General features: G+C 47.0%; 1 protein-coding gene across 1 annotated transcript in view; it reads right to left on the bottom strand.

The window, feature by feature from the left end:
• The window catches only part of LOC135057441 (VPS10 domain-containing receptor SorCS1-like), a 675,310-nt gene that overhangs the window by 99,189 nt on the left and 558,421 nt on the right, over positions 1–17,700 (bottom strand). Inside the window, exons 19-20 of the mRNA XM_063963334.1 lie at positions 16,830–17,001; positions 2,258–2,444 (exon numbers count right to left, since the gene is read on the bottom strand). Of these exons, the coding sequence (XP_063819404.1) occupies positions 2,258–2,444; positions 16,830–17,001 (359 nt within the window). The remainder of the gene's footprint in view (positions 1–2,257; positions 2,445–16,829; positions 17,002–17,700) is intronic.

Genomic DNA, 17,700 nt, shown 5'->3' with positions numbered 1-17,700 from the left:
CAGAAGGCTTGTGGGTACTGTTAGAGAGCATTAGGCCCTAGTTCCAGTAACCCCCCCCCCCTTCCCCCCCTGTCATGTATATAAGGTGACTCTTGGCATTAGGCCCAGGTCACCCAACCGGCTCCATGATAGGCGGGCACTAGGCTCATGGGTAATTAGGGGGCACTAGGCCCAGCAAATAGAGTGCACCTCCCCCCGATGACTAAGGGTGGTACTGGGCACTAAGCCCAGGCCACTCCAGCATGTACATGTAGACAGGCACGCAGGGCCTGAGTCCCTGGTAAATTAGTGTATGGGGAGGTGGGTAGGCTGTACGGCACCCACTCCCCCGTAATCTAAAGTAGGTTTCCCCTGTGTGGAGGAGCGGTTCAGCTCCACCCTCATAACCACAATAGCATCCAGGGACAAGGAAGGGCTGGCCAGCTGTAGGTAGGGACAGCACCGTTTAATCTTGTACTGTATCAGTGAATGTTGGTTATGTGCAGGGCCAAGTTGTAGAATTGTTGTGTTTAGTTTGTTGCACCACACACACACAGTTAGTTTGAGGGCTCTGCTGTTGTCGTTAGTTTAGTGGTGTTACACCAGGACAGAGTTAGGCTCTGCACGGTAGTGTGGTTCTTATCTTCTTACAAGGACCTGTTAGCGAACAAGGAGAAGTGACAAGGAGAAGATTTGTGATGGTGAGAAACATATCTGTCTGTGTGTCTCTATCGGTGTCTGTCTGTTCCCTATCTATCTCCCTTCCATCAGGGTGAACGGTGGAATTTACACCTGGTGCGAGAGTACTGATAGGTGAAATTCGGGCTCTGAGGCCAAGTGCCAAGGATGACCTTCACCTAGCCTGAAAGCTCCATTTCCCTTGGTTCTGGAGGGCGTTTCGGTCCATAGTCAGGAGGAACGGCACTCAACCATCTCCTTTCCCATAGGTCGTCGCATCCGGGTCCATTTGGAGTTCCAGGTCTGTCGGAGTTTCCACGACCTGAAGGTGAGAGGGTGCGGCGCCTGGTAAGTAGTGAGTCTGCACCTGCACGGCAGCAGGCACTACAATGCACCGCCACTCTCGCACTAAGATAATATATATCGACACTGGGATAGAGACAGCCTCAGTCTCTGGAGTATTATCAACATTTTATTTTGTTGATGATTGCTTTGCTTCTTTGTATGATTCATTCTATCTTTCCAAACTCATCGGCCGTCCCAGGTTTATTGCACACAAGCGTTCACATGCGTCACATTGCAGACTATGGGCCTAATTCAGACCTGACCGCTGTTGTGCAAATTCGCAAGGCGGCCGATTATCGAATGACTGCGCATGCGTACGAATTGTAATGCGCAGGCATGAGGCCAAAGTACGAATGAAATCAGTATTTTTTTATCACTAGGCGTACACAGGCTGAGTGACAGGAAGCAGACATTTGGGGTGGTAAATGTCTGTTTTCTGGGAGTGTCTGGAAAACCGCAGGTGTTACTAAGCGTTTTCTGGGCGGGTGTGTGACGTCAGCTCCGGCCCCGATCAGCCTGTTTGTTTCGCACTGTAGGAGTAAGTCCTGGGCTGCGCACACACTGCACAGACTGGAAAAATCATTCGATGGTGAGTTGAAAACAAATTTGCAGGTGACCGGCGTTCGCAGAGTTTTTCGCACTGTGTACGCTGACTTGCATGGGGCGGATTTTCACTTTGGCTGGGCGGCGACTATCTGATCGCAGCCCTCTGCAAATTCACACAACAGCGATCAGGTCTGAATTAGGCCCTATAGCCTTTTCCCCGACCGTATTACTTTCTTGCTGACTCTGCTCTGGTCATGTTCCCCTGGATCATCAACAAACTTGCTTTTATTATAATGAAAATTCAACATCTAGCGGAATATCAAATGCAGCCGCCAACATGTCACAGCTGCCTGGTAAAGCTCTCGGCACATGGACGTCTTCCAATCCTTCTGCAATACCACTTATTGTAGGTGCGCTAGTATTTATTTGCGACTCCTTATCTAGTGACACATATGCTTTAAGGTAGCAGGTCATAAACCATCAGACTTATCAAACCACTGGAAATGAGCCTCTAGGACTGTCTGGAATGGTGCTTTGGGAGCTTTGTTTTCCACATACATACTGTACAATTGGTAGACTCTCTACAAGCTGCAAATATGAGAGGTAGAACAATCTGGAGGATCACAGTGTAAAGGAGTATGGGGCCTATTTACAGTATTTATAATAAGCATTATGGGACTGAAAGTGACCTCTGCGGCCTTATACGTACCTGTTATGTGTAGGTACAGCACAGCACTGTCAGAGCCCAAGTTGTTGTCCACGGTCACCAGCACCCTGTAGATCCCCACGTTCTGATACACGTGCTTTATCCCATCCTCTGTGGCGCTGAGATTGGCATAGGAGACGGCGATACCATCCCCAAACTCAACCTGAATGTTCGTCCTCTGGATATCCCCCTGCACAAAGAGAGACACAAAGGGACTGTAGCAGCAGAACATGAAGCAGAACCGGAGCAGAATAAGTCATGTTGGAAAAGTAAGTGACCCGAAGATTATTTTCTTACGTGTGTCACAGGTATGCTAATAATCCCATCTGTATCTGATGGCGTGACCCCGGTACACACGCCGTGCACCGATGGGCCATGGTTCTCGCAGCAGTGTTTATTTTGAACAATTTAAAAGGTTGTAAGACATCAGTAACATTAGGTTTATGTTTGAGAAATGTTTGTGCACAATACGGACTAGTCAGTTTTGAATTGAACAACGCGTTTCTCCACTGGGAACTGCAGAAGCGGGCCATAACCCGTGTCAGGCAAATAAAGGGAAAATTATAGTCAAGGAGAGTAAGGGAAGGAAACGGATAAGGTGTTGAAGGAAAGAAATGAACGGGGGAGGGTGAGATGGAGTACGGGAATGGGAGAAGTACTGTAACCATGATGAAATCATTGGGCTCCTTAATTAGTACAAATGCTAGAGGACAGTAAGCATGACAGAGGAGAGGGGGACGTTACAGATGTTGGTTACGACTGAGATGAGGGCGGGACACGACATACAGCTGACTTGTGAGTAGAGATGAGCGGGTTCGGTTTCTTTGAATCCGAACCCGCACGAACTTCACTTTTTTTTTCACGGGTCCGAGCGACTCGGATCTTCCCGCCTTGCTCGGTTAACCCGAGCGCGCCCGAACGTCATCATGACGCTGTCGGATTCTCGCGAGACTCGGATTCTATATAAGGAGCCGCGCGTCGCCGCCATTTTCACACGTGCATTGAGATTGATAGGGAGAGGACGTGGCTGGCGTCCTCTCCATTAGAATAGATTAGAAGAGAGAGAGAGAGAGAGAGATTGTGCAGACAGAGTTTACCACAGTGACCAGTGCAGTTGTTGTTAAGTTAACTTTTATTTAATATATCCGTTCTCTGCTATATCCGTTCTCTGCCTGAAAAAAACGATACACAGCAGTCACACAGTGTGACTCAGTCTGTGTGCACTCAGCTCAGCCCAGTGTGCTGCACATCAATGTATAAAAGCTTATAATAATTGTGGGGGAGACTGGGGAGCACTGCAGGTTGTTATAGCAGGAGCCAGGAGTACATAATATTATATTAATTTAAAATTAAACAGTGCACACTTTTGCTGCAGGAGTGCCACTGCCAGTGTGACTAGTGGTGACCAGTGCCTGACCACCAGTATAGTAGTATATTGTTGTATACTATCTCTTTATCAACCAGTCTATATTAGCAGCAGACACAGTACAGTGCGGTAGTTCACGGCTGTGGCTACCTCTGTGTCGGCAGTCGGCACTCGGCAGGCAGTCCGTCCATCCATAATTGTATAATTATATACCACCTAACCGTGGTATTTTTTTTTCTTTCTTTATACCGTCGTCATAGTCATACTAGTTGTTACGAGTATACTACTATCTCTTTATCAACCAGTGTACAGTGCGGTAGTTCACGGCTGTGGCTACCTCTGTGTCGGCAGTCGGCAGGCAGTCCGTCCATCCATAATTGTATTATTATAATATATACCACCTAACCGTGGTTTTTTTTTCATTCTTTATACCGTCATAGTGTCATACTAGTTGTTACGAGTATACTACTATCTCTTTATCAACCAGTGTACAGTGCGGTAGTTCACGGCTGTGGCTACCTCTGTGTCGGCAGTCGGCAGGCAGTCCGTCCATCCATAATTGTATTATAATATATACCACCTAACCGTGGTTTTTTTTTCATTCTTTATACCGTCATAGTGTCATACTAGTTGTTACGAGTATACTACTATCTCTTTATCAACCAGTGTACAGTGCGGTAGTTCACGGCTGTGGCTACCTCTGTGTCGGCAGTCGGCAGGCAGTCCGTCCATCCATAATTGTATTATAATATATACCACCTAACCGTGGTTTTTTTTTCATTCTTTATACCGTCATAGTCAGTCATACTAGTTGTTACGAGTATACTACTATCTCTTTATCAACCAGTGTACAGTGCGGTAGTTCACGGCTGTGGCTACCTCTGTGTCGGCACTCGGCAGGCAGTCCGTCCATCCATAATTGTATTATAATATATACCACCTAACCGTGGTTTTTTTTTCATTCTTTATACCGTCATAGTGTCATACTAGTTGTTACGAGTATACTACTATCTCTTTATCAACCAGTGTACAGTGCGGTAGTTCACGGCTGTGGCTACCTCTGTGTCGGCACTCGGCAGGCAGTCCGTCCATCCATAATTGTATTATAATATATACCACCTAACCGTGGTTTTTTTTTCATTCTTTATACCGTCATAGTGTCATACTAGTTGTTACGAGTATACTACTATCTCTTTATCAACCAGTGTACAGTGCGGTAGTTCACGGCTGTGGCTACCTCTGTGTCGGCAGTCGGCAGGCAGTCCGTCCATCCATAATTGTATTATAATATATACCACCTAACCGTGGTTTTTTTTTCATTCTTTATACCGTCATAGTCAGTCATACTAGTTGTTACGAGTATACTACTATCTCTTTATCAACCAGTGTACAGTGCGGTAGTTCACGGCTGTGGCTACCTCTGTGTCGGAACTCGGCAGGCAGTCCGTCCATCCATAATTGTATTACAATATATACCACCTAACCGTGGTTTTTTTTTCATTCTTTATACCGTCATAGTCAGTCATACTAGTTGTTACGAGTATACTACTATCTCTTTATCAACCAGTGTACAGTGCGGTAGTTCACGGCTGTGGCTACCTCTGTGTCGGAACTCGGCAGGCAGTCCGTCCATCCATAATTGTATTACAATATATACCACCTAACCGTGTTTTTTTTTTCATTCTTTATACCGTCATAGTCAGTCATACTAGTTGTTACGAGTATACTACTATCTCTTTATCAACCAGTGTACAGTGCGGTAGTTCACGGCTGTGGCTACCTCTGTGTCGGAACTCGGCAGGCAGTCCGTCCATCCATAATTGTATTATTATAATATATACCACCTAACCGTGTTTTTTTTTTTCATTCTTTATACCGTCATAGTGTCATACTAGTTGTTACGAGTATACTACTATCTCTTTATCAACCAGTGTACAGTGCGGTAGTTCACGGCTGTGGCTACCTCTGTGTCGGCACTCGGCAGGCAGTCCGTCCGTCCATCCATAATTGTATTACAATATATACCACCTAACCGTGGTTTTTTTATACCACCTAACCGTGGCAGTCCGTCCATAATTGTATACTAGTATCCAATCCATCCATCTCCATTGTTTACCTGAGGTGCCTTTTAGTTCTGCCTATAAAATATGGAGAACAAAAAAGTTGAGGTTCCAAAATTAGGGAAAGATCAAGATCCACTTCCACCTCGTGCTGAAGCTGCTGCCACTAGTCATGGCCGAGACGATGAAATGCCAGCAACGTCGTCTGCCAAGGCCGATGCCCAATGTCATAGTACAGAGCATGTCAAATCCAAAACACCAAATATCAGAAAAAAAAGGACTCCAAAACCTAAAATAAAATTGTCGGAGGAGAAGCGTAAACTTGCCAATATGCCATTTACCACACGGAGTGGCAAGGAACGGCTGAGGCCCTGGCCTATGTTCATGGCTAGTGGTTCAGCTTCACATGAGGATGGAAGAACTCAGCCTCTCGCTAGAAAACTGAAAAGACTCAAGCTGGCAAAAGCACCGCAAAGAACTGTGCGTTCTTTGAAATCCCAAATCCACAAGGAGAGTCCAATTGTGTCGGTTGCGATGCCTGACCTTCCCAACACTGGACGTGAAGAGCATGCGCCTTCCACTATTTGCATGCCCCCTGCAAGTGCTGGAAGGAGCACCCGCAGTCCAGTTCCTGATAGTCAGATTGAAGATGTCAGTGTTGAAGTACACCAGGATGAGGAGGATATGGGTGTTGCTGGCGCTGGGGAGGAAATTGACCAGAAGGATTCTGATGGTGAGGTGGTTTGTTTAAGTCAGGCACCCGGGGAGACACCTGTTGTCCGTGGGAGGAATATGGCCGTTGACATGCCAGGTGAAAATACCAAAAAAATCAGCTCTTCGGTGTGGAGGTATTTCACCAGAAATGCGGACAACAGGTGTCAAGCCGTGTGTTCCCTTTGTCAAGCTGTAATAAGTAGGGGTAAGGACGTTAACCACCTCGGAACATCCTCCCTTATACGTCACCTGCAGCGCATTCATAATAAGTCAGTGACAAGTTCAAAAACTTTGGGTGACAGCGGAAGCAGTCCACTGACCAGTAAATCCCTTCCTCTTGTAACCAAGCTCACGCAAACCACCCCACCAACTCCCTCAGTGTCAATTTCCTCCTTCCCCAGGAATGCCAATAGTCCTGCAGGCCATGTCACTGGCAAGTCTGACGAGTCCTCTCCTGCCTGGGATTCCTCCGATGCATCCTTGCGTGTAACGCCTACTGCTGCTGGCGCTGCTGTTGTTGCCGCTGGGAGTCGATGGTCATCCCAGAGGGGAAGTCGTAAGCCCACTTGTACTACTTCCAGTAAGCAATTGACTGTTCAACAGTCCTTTGCGAGGAAGATGAAATATCACAGCAGTCATCCTACTGCAAAGCGGATAACTGAGTCCTTGACAACTATGTTGGTGTTAGACGTGCGTCCGGTATCCGCCGTTAGTTCACAGGGAACTAGACAATTTATTGAGGCAGTGTGCCCCCGTTACCAAATACCATCTAGGTTCCACTTCTCTAGGCAGGCGATACCGAGAATGTACACGGACGTCAGAAAAAGACTCACCAGTGTCCTAAAAAATGCAGTTGTACCCAATGTCCACTTAACCACGGACATGTGGACAAGTGGAGCAGGGCAGGGTCAGGACTATATGACTGTGACAGCCCACTGGGTAGATGTATGGACTCCCGCCGCAAGAACAGCAGCGGCGGCACCAGTAGCAGCATCTCGCAAACGCCAACTCTTTCCTAGGCAGGCTACGCTTTGTATCACCGCTTTCCAGAATACGCACACAGCTGAAAACCTCTTACGGCAACTGAGGAAGATCATCGCGGAATGGCTTACCCCAATTGGACTCTCCTGTGGATTTGTGGCATCGGACAACGCCAGCAATATTGTGTGTGCATTAAATATGGGCAAATTCCAGCACGTCCCATGTTTTGCACATACCTTGAATTTGGTGGTGCAGAATTTTTTAAAAAACGACAGGGGCGTGCAAGAGATGCTGTCGGTGGCCAGAAAAATTGCGGGACACTTTCGGCGTACAGGCACCACGTACAGAAGACTGGAGCACCACCAAAAACTACTGAACCTGCCCTGCCATCATCTGAAGCAAGAAGTGGTAACGAGGTGGAATTCAACCCTCTATATGCTTCAGAGGTTGGAGGAGCAGCAAAAGGCCATTCAAGCCTATACAATTGAGCACGATATAGGAGATGGAATGCACCTGTCTCAAGTGCAGTGGAGAATGATTTCAACGTTGTGCAAGGTTCTGATGCCCTTTGAACTTGCCACACGTGAAGTCAGTTCAGACACTGCCAGCCTGAGTCAGGTCATTCCCCTCATCAGGCTTTTGCAGAAGAAGCTGGAGGCATTGAAGAAGGAGCTAACACGGAGCGATTCCGCTAGGCATGTGGGACTTGTGGATGCAGCCCTTAATTCGCTTAACAAGGATTCACGGGTGGTCAATCTGTTGAAATCAGAGCACTACATTTTGGCCACCGTGCTCGATCCTAGATTTAAAGCCTACCTTGGATCTCTCTTTCCGGCAGACACAGGTCTGCTGGGGTTGAAAGACCTGCTGGTGACAAAATTGTCAAGTCAAGCGGAACGCGACCTGTCAACATCTCCTCCTTCACATTCTCCCGCAACTGGGGGTGCGAGGAAAAGGCTCAGAATTCCGAGCCCACCCGCTGGCGGTGATGCAGGGCAGTCTGGAGCGACTGCTGATGCTGACATCTGGTCCGGACTGAAGGACCTGACAACGATTACGGACATGTCGTCTACTGTCACTGCATATGATTCTCTCAACATTGATAGAATGGTGGAGGATTATATGAGTGACCGCATCCAAGTAGGCACGTCACACAGTCCGTACTTATACTGGCAGGAAAAAGAGGCAATTTGGAGGCCCTTGCACAAACTGGCTTTATTCTACCTAAGTTGCCCTCCCACAAGTGTGTACTCCGAAAGAGTGTTTAGTGCCGCCGCTCACCTTGTCAGCAATCGGCGTACGAGGTTACATCCAGAAAATGTGGAGAAGATGATGTTCATTAAAATGAATTATAATCAATTCCTCCGCGGAGACATTGACCAGCAGCAATTGCCTCCACAAAGTACACAGGGAGCTGAGATGGTGGATTCCAGTGGGGACGAATTGATAATCTGTGAGGAGGGGGATGTACACGGTGATATATCGGAGGGTGAAGATGAGGTGGACATCTTGCCTCTGTAGAGCCAGTTTGTGCAAGGAGAGATTAATTGCTTCTTTTTTGGGGGGGGTCCAAACCAACCCGTCATATCAGTCACAGTCGTGTGGCAGACCCTGTCACTGAAATGATGGGTTGGTTAAAGTGTGCATGTCCTGTTTTGTTTATACAACATAAGGGTGGGTGGGAGGGCCCAAGGATAATTCCATCTTGCACCTCTTTTTTCTTTTCTTTTTCTTTGCATCATGTGCTGATTGGGGAGGGTTTTTTGGAAGGGACATCCTGCGTGACACTGCAGTGCCACTCCTAGATGGGCCCGGTGTTTGTGTCGGCCACTAGGGTCGCTAATCTTACTCACACAGCTACCTCATTGCGCCTCTTTTTTTCTTTGCGTCATGTGCTGTTTGGGGAGGGTTTTTTGGAAGGGACATCCTGCGTGACACTGCAGTGCCACTCCTAGATGTGCCCGGTGTTTGTGTCGGCCACTAGGGTCGCTAATCTTACTCACACAGTCAGCTACCTCATTGCGCCTCTTTTTTTCTTTGCGTCATGTGCTGTTTGGGGAGGGTTTTTTGGAAGGGCCATCCTGCGTGACACTGCAGTGCCACTCCTAGATGGGCCCGGTGTTTGTGTCGGCCACTAGGGTCGCTAATCTTACTCACACAGCTACCTCATTGCGCCTCTTTTTTTCTTTGCGTCATGTGCTGTTTGGGGAGGGTTTTTTGGAAGGGACATCCTGCGTGACACTGCAGTGCCACTCCTAGATGGGCCCGGTGTTTGTGTCGGCCACTAGGGTCGCTTATCTTACTCACACAGCGACCTCGGTGCAAATTTTAGGACTAAAAATAATATTGTGAGGTGTGAGGTATTCAGAATAGACTGAAAATGAGTGTAAATTATGGTTTTTGAGGTTAATAATACTTTGGGATCAAAATGACCCCCAAATTCTATGATTTAAGCTGTTTTTTAGTGTTTTTGGAAAAAAACACCCGAATCCAAAACACACCCGAATCCGACAAAAAAAATTCGGTGAGGTTTTGCCAAAACGCGTTCGAACCCAAAACATGGCCGCGGAACCGAACCCAAAACCAAAACACAAAACCCGAAAAATTTCAGGCGCTCATCTCTACAGTGGTCAGGCTGCAGAGAGGGAGGAGACACAGGGGAAAGAAGCTTCAGGGTAGGGCAGGTGTTTCCACTAGCAACCAATGAGATGCTGTTTATCATTTTCTGGGATGCAATAGCGATATTACAGAATCTCATTGGTAACTATGAGCAACAACACGACATTTCATATTTAGAAGCCTTAATCTACCCCTCCATCTAAATTTGTGGAACCAAACGTTCCTATGTAATCATGTAAATATCAAAGCAGGGGGCTATCCCTAAACTTTCTCTGCCCAACAGTGTGGTGTAAGTATAAACACCCATCAGATGCATGTAAATACACCCATATGTTTGCATTTCCTACTCATCTTTGGATGTAACCCACACCTTGTCACCCTCCGCTTGCTCTCCGCTCCTCTCCTGTTAATACTGCGGCAATGCAGAGGGACGTTTTATACGTTTGCAGGAGAAATAATAAAGAATTTCTGTGCATGAATGTCAATATGAAATAATAAGCTCCCTCTTTTATTATTGGTAACGCACAAGGGATGTCGAGAACAAAAAAATTACTTTTCCCCCTAGCGCAACGTGTTCCAATTTGAGTGTAGGTATGGGAAAAGAAATCTTTATTAATCGTAAAAATTATAGATTTGTTCTCCTGTCACGGCGCTGATTATTACTGCGATTCCACGCTCCTGCGAAAGCCAAACATTATTATTTGGTGTGAAACTCTCCAACATCTTTTTTTTATCCTGTTTCCACAAATGAGTTGTTTTAGGATAAAGCAGGAACAGGAATCTGACGTTAGAACGTGACATACTGCTGCAGCCACTGTGTGTCCAAAGTAGGCCAAGGTCTGGTCTCGCTGCAGATTATCAGCACCCATAAATACAGTACGATTTCACTCAGTCTGATCGGCTTATTTGAACACTGGCCCTCATTCCGAGTTGATCGCTCGTTATTTTTCTTCGCATCGCAGCGATTTTCCGCAAACTGCGCATGCGCAATGTTCTCACCGCGGCTGCGCCAAGTAAATTTGCAAAGAAGTTTGGTATTTTACTCACGGCTTAACGAAGTTTTTTCTTCGTTCTGGTGATCGGAGTGTGATTGACAAGAAGTGGGTGTTTCTGGGCGGAAACTGGCCGTTCTATGGGTGTGTGCGAAAAAACGCTGCCGTTTCTGGGAAAAACGCGGGAGTGGCTGGAGAAATGGGGGAGTGTCTGGGCGAACGCTGGGTGTGTTTGTGACGTCAAACCAGGAACGAAAAGGACTGAACTGATCGCAGTGGCAGAGTAAGTCTCGAGCTACTCAGAAACTGCAAAGAAATTTCTGATCGCTATTCTATTCGCAATTTTGCGAACCTTTCGTTCGCTATTCTGCAAAGCTAAGATTCACTCCCAGAGGGCGGCGGCTTAGTGTGTGCAAAGCTGCTAAAAGCAGCTAGCGAGCGAACAACTCGGAATGAGGGCCACTGTCTCTAAGGAGACGGCTGGAATGGGATTTCTTTGCATTGCTTCTATAAAGCTGTTTCTGTAGCACTGCACTAGCTGGGCAGGAAATCCTATCCGGCACTGGGGAGCTTTAGGCCCTCATTCTGAGTGGATCGCTCGCTAGCTACTTTTTGCAGCGCTGCGATCAGATAGTCACCGCCCACGAGGGAGTGTATTTTCGCTTTGCAAGTGTGCGAACGCTTTTGCCGCCGAGCGGTACAAAAAAGTTTTGTGCAGTTTCTGAGTAGCTCTGGACTTACTCAGCCGCTGCGATCACTTCGTCTTTTTGGTGCCGGAATTGACGTCAGACACCCGCCCTGAAAACGCTTGGACACGCCTGCGTTTTTCCAAACACTCCCTGAAAACGGTCAGTTGACACCCACAAACGCCTTCTTCCTGTCAATCTCCTTGCGTTCAGCTGTGCGAAAGGATTCTTTGTTACATCCATCGCCCAGCAACGATCCGCTTTGTACCCGTACGACGCGCCTGCACATTGCGGTGCATGCGCAGTAGTGACCTGATCGCTGCGCTGCAAAAAACGGCAGCGAGCGATCAACTCGGAATGACCCTCTTAGTGAGGATGAAACAGGCTCTTGTAGGTGGAAATGTCTTGTCAGTACAAGTCGGTCACATGCTCAGCGCATCCAGCGGATAACGCCGCGACTCACGGAGCTGATGTGTATTATCCTGACGCAGGTGATCTAACGGAATATCATAGTATAAAGACAGTAAGGACCAGTTATTACGGATCAGTACATCTACATCAGTGGTTCTCAAGGGTTTTTGTTCACCCGGGTACAGGGGCCTAAAGACTGACTGTGCTGAAAGCAAGATTTAGCAAAGATAAATAAAAAAGCCAAGAGAGCGGAATACATTGTACACTTGTTATAAATTCTCACATTCTACAAAATACGGGAAAAAAATACAAAGTGACAAATTATAGACAACATAGGTTTTTTTAGGGGCACTTTTATCAATGATCGGGTTTTAGTCCCGATAATTGTCATTTTGAAAATGATATACCGCCCGAATGTATAAAAAAATATATGCAGTGACGGGGGCTCCGAAAGAAGCCCATCCATGCGGGTTCAGTATGATTTACTGACGGACACAATACTGATGGTCATAATCCCAACAGCCATTGACCTACAGTCAACATATCGTCACGGTCAAAATACTGACATTCATCATGCCGACAGGTTCAAAATGTCAACACAGCCAGAATACCGTCATTTGAAATGCCAACATGTCAAAATACTGACATGAGTTTTTCTGGAGGGGGTTTGTGTCAATGTCGACATAGGTCGACATGGACACCGTCTAAGTGTACCGCGTCCCCTCGTATGGCTCGATGCGCTCGCCATGTTTCAGGCATTGTTATATTCACCCTCCACTGGGATGGTAAAGTCTGTTTTTGGGCAAAAAAAACAACAACACACACGCATGTCAGCATTTCAAATGTCGGTAATAAATGTTGTGTTTTTTGGCCGTGTCGGTATTTTGACTGTGTCGGCATTTTGAACATGTAACATAATAAATGATGGTATTTTGACCGTGTCGGCATTTTGTAGACGTCAGCATAAGAAATTTTGGTATTTTGACCGTGTCGGTATGTTGACTGTGTTGGCATTTTGAACACGTCAGCATAATAAATGTTGGTATTTTGACCGTGTCGGTATTTTGACTCGGTCAATGGCTGTTGGGATTATGACAGTCGATAGTGTCCGTTGGTAAATCAACTGCTACCCATCCAGGTGATGTGTTAGGAGTGAAGTGACTATGGTGGTCATTCCGAGTTGATCGCTAGCTGCATTCGTTCGCAGCACAGCAATCAGGCTAAAAAATGGCACTTCTGCGCATGCGTATGCGGCGCAATGCGCACGCGCAACATACTATTACAACGAACAATGTAGTTTCACACAGGGTCTAGCAAAGCTTTTCAGTCGCACTGCTGGCCGCAGAGTGATTGACATGAAGTGGGCGTTTCTGGGTGTCAACTGACCGTTTTCAGGGAGTGTTCGAAAAAATGCAGGCGTGGCAGGGCGAACGCAGGGCGTGTTTGTGACGTCAAAACAGAAACTGAACAGTCTGAAGTGATCGCAAGCGCTGAGTAGGTTTTGAGCTACTCTAAAACTGCACAAAAAAACTTTGAAGCCGCTCTGCGATCCTTTCGTTCGCACTTCTGCTAAGCTAAAATACACTCCCAGTGGGAGGCGGCATAGCGCTTGCACGGCTGCTAAAAACTGCTAGCGAGCGCACAACTCGGAATGACCACCTATCTGCGGTCTCTTTATCCCTCTATCGGGACTCTAGTCCATATTTGGTTCATTGACCAGTCATCATTGCTGGGGAGGGTTTCGGAGGAACCCTCTCCTGGTAAATTATGCTAAATAAAGCTCATCCACTACAGCAGCACAGCGCCAATCTATAAATTCCAACGCTTGGTAAATCGGAGAGCTCCACAGCCCCTGCAGAAACCTCCGTATGAAGGCTGCAGCTGCTGTCGTTAATGGAGGGACTGCTGATTTAGATGGTCAGGATGTAGAGAGCTGGAAAATAAGTCTTTTATACAAATGACGGCATTGAAACAGATGATATAAATGTAATTTGCTATACGACAGTGTCCACCGATGTGTGATATTGAGATGAGCAAGTAACATCCATATTGCTGCGCTAATCAGGCGTGGATCTGCGAGCAAATGAATTTCCATATAGTCGCTGATATGTTCTGTTACATGCGTTATTCTAGTGTCACTAATGCCTAGCTGTCTCCCCTTCTCTACACAGATATTATTCTGCTTCCATCTTCACATTAAGCTTTATTATACATCCAGCGCTACGGAACCGGTTATCTCAGGTCGCTGTTTCTGCGGACAGTAATTGGTCATTGATTAGTCAGAGCTCAGAAGCACAAAAAGTACAGAGTGATTTATTTCCCTGGCCTTACGGTGTACATTTATATTTCCCTCTTATGTTCCTAAGGGTCTGCCTTAGCAGTAAAGGGTCTCTCGTGGGTTATTGTCAGTGTTAGTAAAGCCTAATTAGTATGCAGAGATGTCATCAGCAGCGGTATTATGTCCTACCTTAGGCACAAAAGAAAACCCCAAAAAGACTAAGGGGGTCATTCTGAGTTGATCGCTCGCTGACGTTTTTCGCAGCGCAGCGATTGTCACTACTGCGCATGCGTATGCACCGCAATGCGCAGGCGCGTCGTACAGGTACAAAGCGGATCGTTGCTGAGCGATGGATTTAACAAATAATCCGTTCGCACAGCTGATCGCAAGGCGATTGCCAGGAAGAAGGCGTTTGTGGGTGGCAACTGACCGTGTTTGGAAAAACGCAGGTATGTCCAAGCGTTTGCAGGCCGGGTGTCTGACGTCAATTCCAGGACCAAAAAGACTGAAGTGATCGCAAGGGCTGAGTAAGTCCAGAGCTACTCAGAAACTGCAAAAAACTTTTTCGTCCCGCTCGGTTGCAAAGCCGTTCACACACTTGCAAAGCGAAAATACACTCCCCCGTGGGCGGCGACTATGCATTTGCTAAAAGTAGCTAGTGAGCGAACAACTTGGAATGACCCCCTAAATGCAACAAAAAAATATCCACTCTAATTTCCCAACATGACAATCCCCCCGGTAGTGTTACGATGTTGCCCCCCGTCAGCTACTAAACAGTCAACAAAGGTGAGCGCCTAAGAGGACAGCAAATCAAACCTAATACCAATTCCGAGCCTCTGCCACTTTTTGTTGGTTCTTCATCGTCACTTAGACGCGTGCAAACATTTGTTTATGTAAAAAGAAAAAAAGATTTTTCCCTAATAAAAAATAATGTCGGAGGTAAAATACGACGTGCTGTGAAGTGTTTGCAGTCCATTAAATTTGTCCAGCATGATGGCCAACCCCTCATTCTGCTGACATAATGAAAAGCTCCTCGAATTGGCCTTAGTTTCTCGAGTCTGTTTTTGGCTTGCAGTTTCCTAGGTAACAGAAATAACTTGCACGCATTTATAAACTCAGTCTCCATGACAGCGACAGAGGTCTGAAAATGAATCATTAACAACTGAAAAGAAGGTGCCTACCTGTGTATGGCTATTTGTGCTTGCCAAGCTGCCTCAGCAAGAGTATCAGGCCTGAGTGATGTGACCCGGGCCTGGCAAGATGATGTGGCCACACCCCCTTCCACAGTGTGCATGGTATTCTCAATTGGATGAGGTCATGCCCCAAGATGCTTAGCCACACCCTCCTCCCCCCACTAAGGGGGTCATTCCGAGTTGATCGCTAGCTGAAAATGTTCGCTGTGCAGCGATGATGCAAAAAAAGGCACTTCTATGCATGCGTATGCGGCGCAATGCGCATGCGTGACGTACTTTCACAACGGGCGATGTAGTTTCACACAGGGTCTAGCGAAGCTTTTCAGTCGCACTGCTGGCCGCAGAGTGATTGACAGGAAGTGGGCGTTTCCGGGTGTCAACTGACCGTTTTAAGGGAGTGTTCGAAAAAACGCAGGCGTGCCAGGAAAAACGCAGGCGTGGCTGGGCGAACGCAGGGCGTGTTCGTGACGTCAAAACAGGAACTGAACAGTCTGAAGTGATCGCAAGCGCTGAGTAGGTCTGGAGCTACTCTGAAACTGCACAAAATTATTTTGTAGCCGCTCTGCTAAGCTAAAATATACTCCCAGTGGGAGGCGGCTTAGCGTTTGAATGGCTGCTAAAAATAGCTAGCGAGCGATCAACTCGGAATGACCCCCTAAGTACAGAGGTGCGCTATTGCTAACTAAGGAATGCCTCCCTTGCTATCATTCATCTAACACCGTCTACAAAATGACAGTTAGTAGCTATGGGCAACTTATACACTTTACCTCTCTCCAAGCGTTGATGCATCTCCCCCTACATATGCACTCTCCACCATACAAAGCAGAGTTATCTGGTGGCACAGTGGTTAGCACTGTTGCTTTGCAGCACTCTTGTCAGGGGTTTGAATCCAAACAGAGCCCTACTTGTGTATCGATTGCTTCTTCTTCCCATGTTTTGTGCGGGTCCCACTGAGATCTCAGGCTTGTTTAGAGTGTAAGCTCCCAGGACAGACACTGATGTGAATAATGTGTACAACGCTGCACATTATGGAGGCGCCATATAAAGAAACAATAAATAAACACAAGACACTACAGTGCACTTAGCCTGCGTATAGTATGAAAACTACAAACTTTACAAAGTCTCCATCACATTAACATGCGCTCCCTGCTGTAACGGGAGCATCTGCGCAATATGGGCCCTTTACACTGTAAAGGGTGAAGTCTCCCCCGGAGATGATGTACAGTATATACTGTGTATACAGTGACAGAGGGCCTATAGCTCTGCAATGCCCACCTCCTCCAGCTGCAGCACAAAGGTGACATTGTGTGCCTGCTCTGCCGTTAGCTTCCCATCCAACGTAGTGACGCGGAGGCCACGCGGCGCCTTCCCCGGACACTGCTGGCGTTTGGCTGTGTATTGTTCCCTCACTCCGTCTGTGCAGTTGTTAGACACGACCTTTCTGTACCTGCAACAATGTAAAAAGAGTTATTAGCATCAAACCTAGACATGTAAAGCCAATCTCACAGAAAGGTCCAAAGCTTATTCTTTCTTAGGTTTCTTGGCCCAGGATGTTATGAATGGTTGCTGGTGGTGGTGGTGGTGGTGGGTTGTTTACTTATTGAACCCACCAACTGAGTGGGTATACTCGGTGGCAGCCGGGATTTCATCTGTTGGTATTTTACTGGCTGTCGGTATTCCAGCGTCGGTGTCCTGAATGCCGGGATCACGAGAGCCTGCATCCCAACTAGGGGTGTCTCTGTCTCTACAGTGGGTGGCCCTCAATCAAAGCTCTGACCCCCTTGCGACTGCAAAGCCATTTTTTGCGGGTGTAGGTGAGGGGCTGAGGCCAATTATGATGCCCCAGCTGCTATGGGAAACTTTTCCAAGCTTTAGAAGGTTTGATACATTGTGTGAGGAGAGGATTAGAGGTAGGCAACCCTGAGAAGCACAGCCACAAGTAGGCGGTAAGGGAGGATCATCGGATAAGAATTCGGGGTAAAGGTTGGAAAACAATGAAATGTCTCCTAGGAGTTTGTGCGCCCTTTGAAGCAATTGTTGTAGTTTTCACCTGCCAGGAGCAATTGTCCAGAAAGCAGTTATTTTATGATTATAGCACCACTGCGTATAACTCTGAGTGTGAGCAAGAGAACCCATATGTCACAGA

The sequence above is a fragment of the Pseudophryne corroboree genome, chromosome 3, assembly GCF_028390025.1.
Source record: "Pseudophryne corroboree isolate aPseCor3 chromosome 3, aPseCor3.hap2, whole genome shotgun sequence".
Lineage (NCBI taxonomy): Eukaryota > Metazoa > Chordata > Amphibia > Anura > Myobatrachidae > Pseudophryne > Pseudophryne corroboree.
Note: the sequence above shows the minus strand (reverse complement) of the source record. Positions and strands in the feature narration are given on the sequence as shown.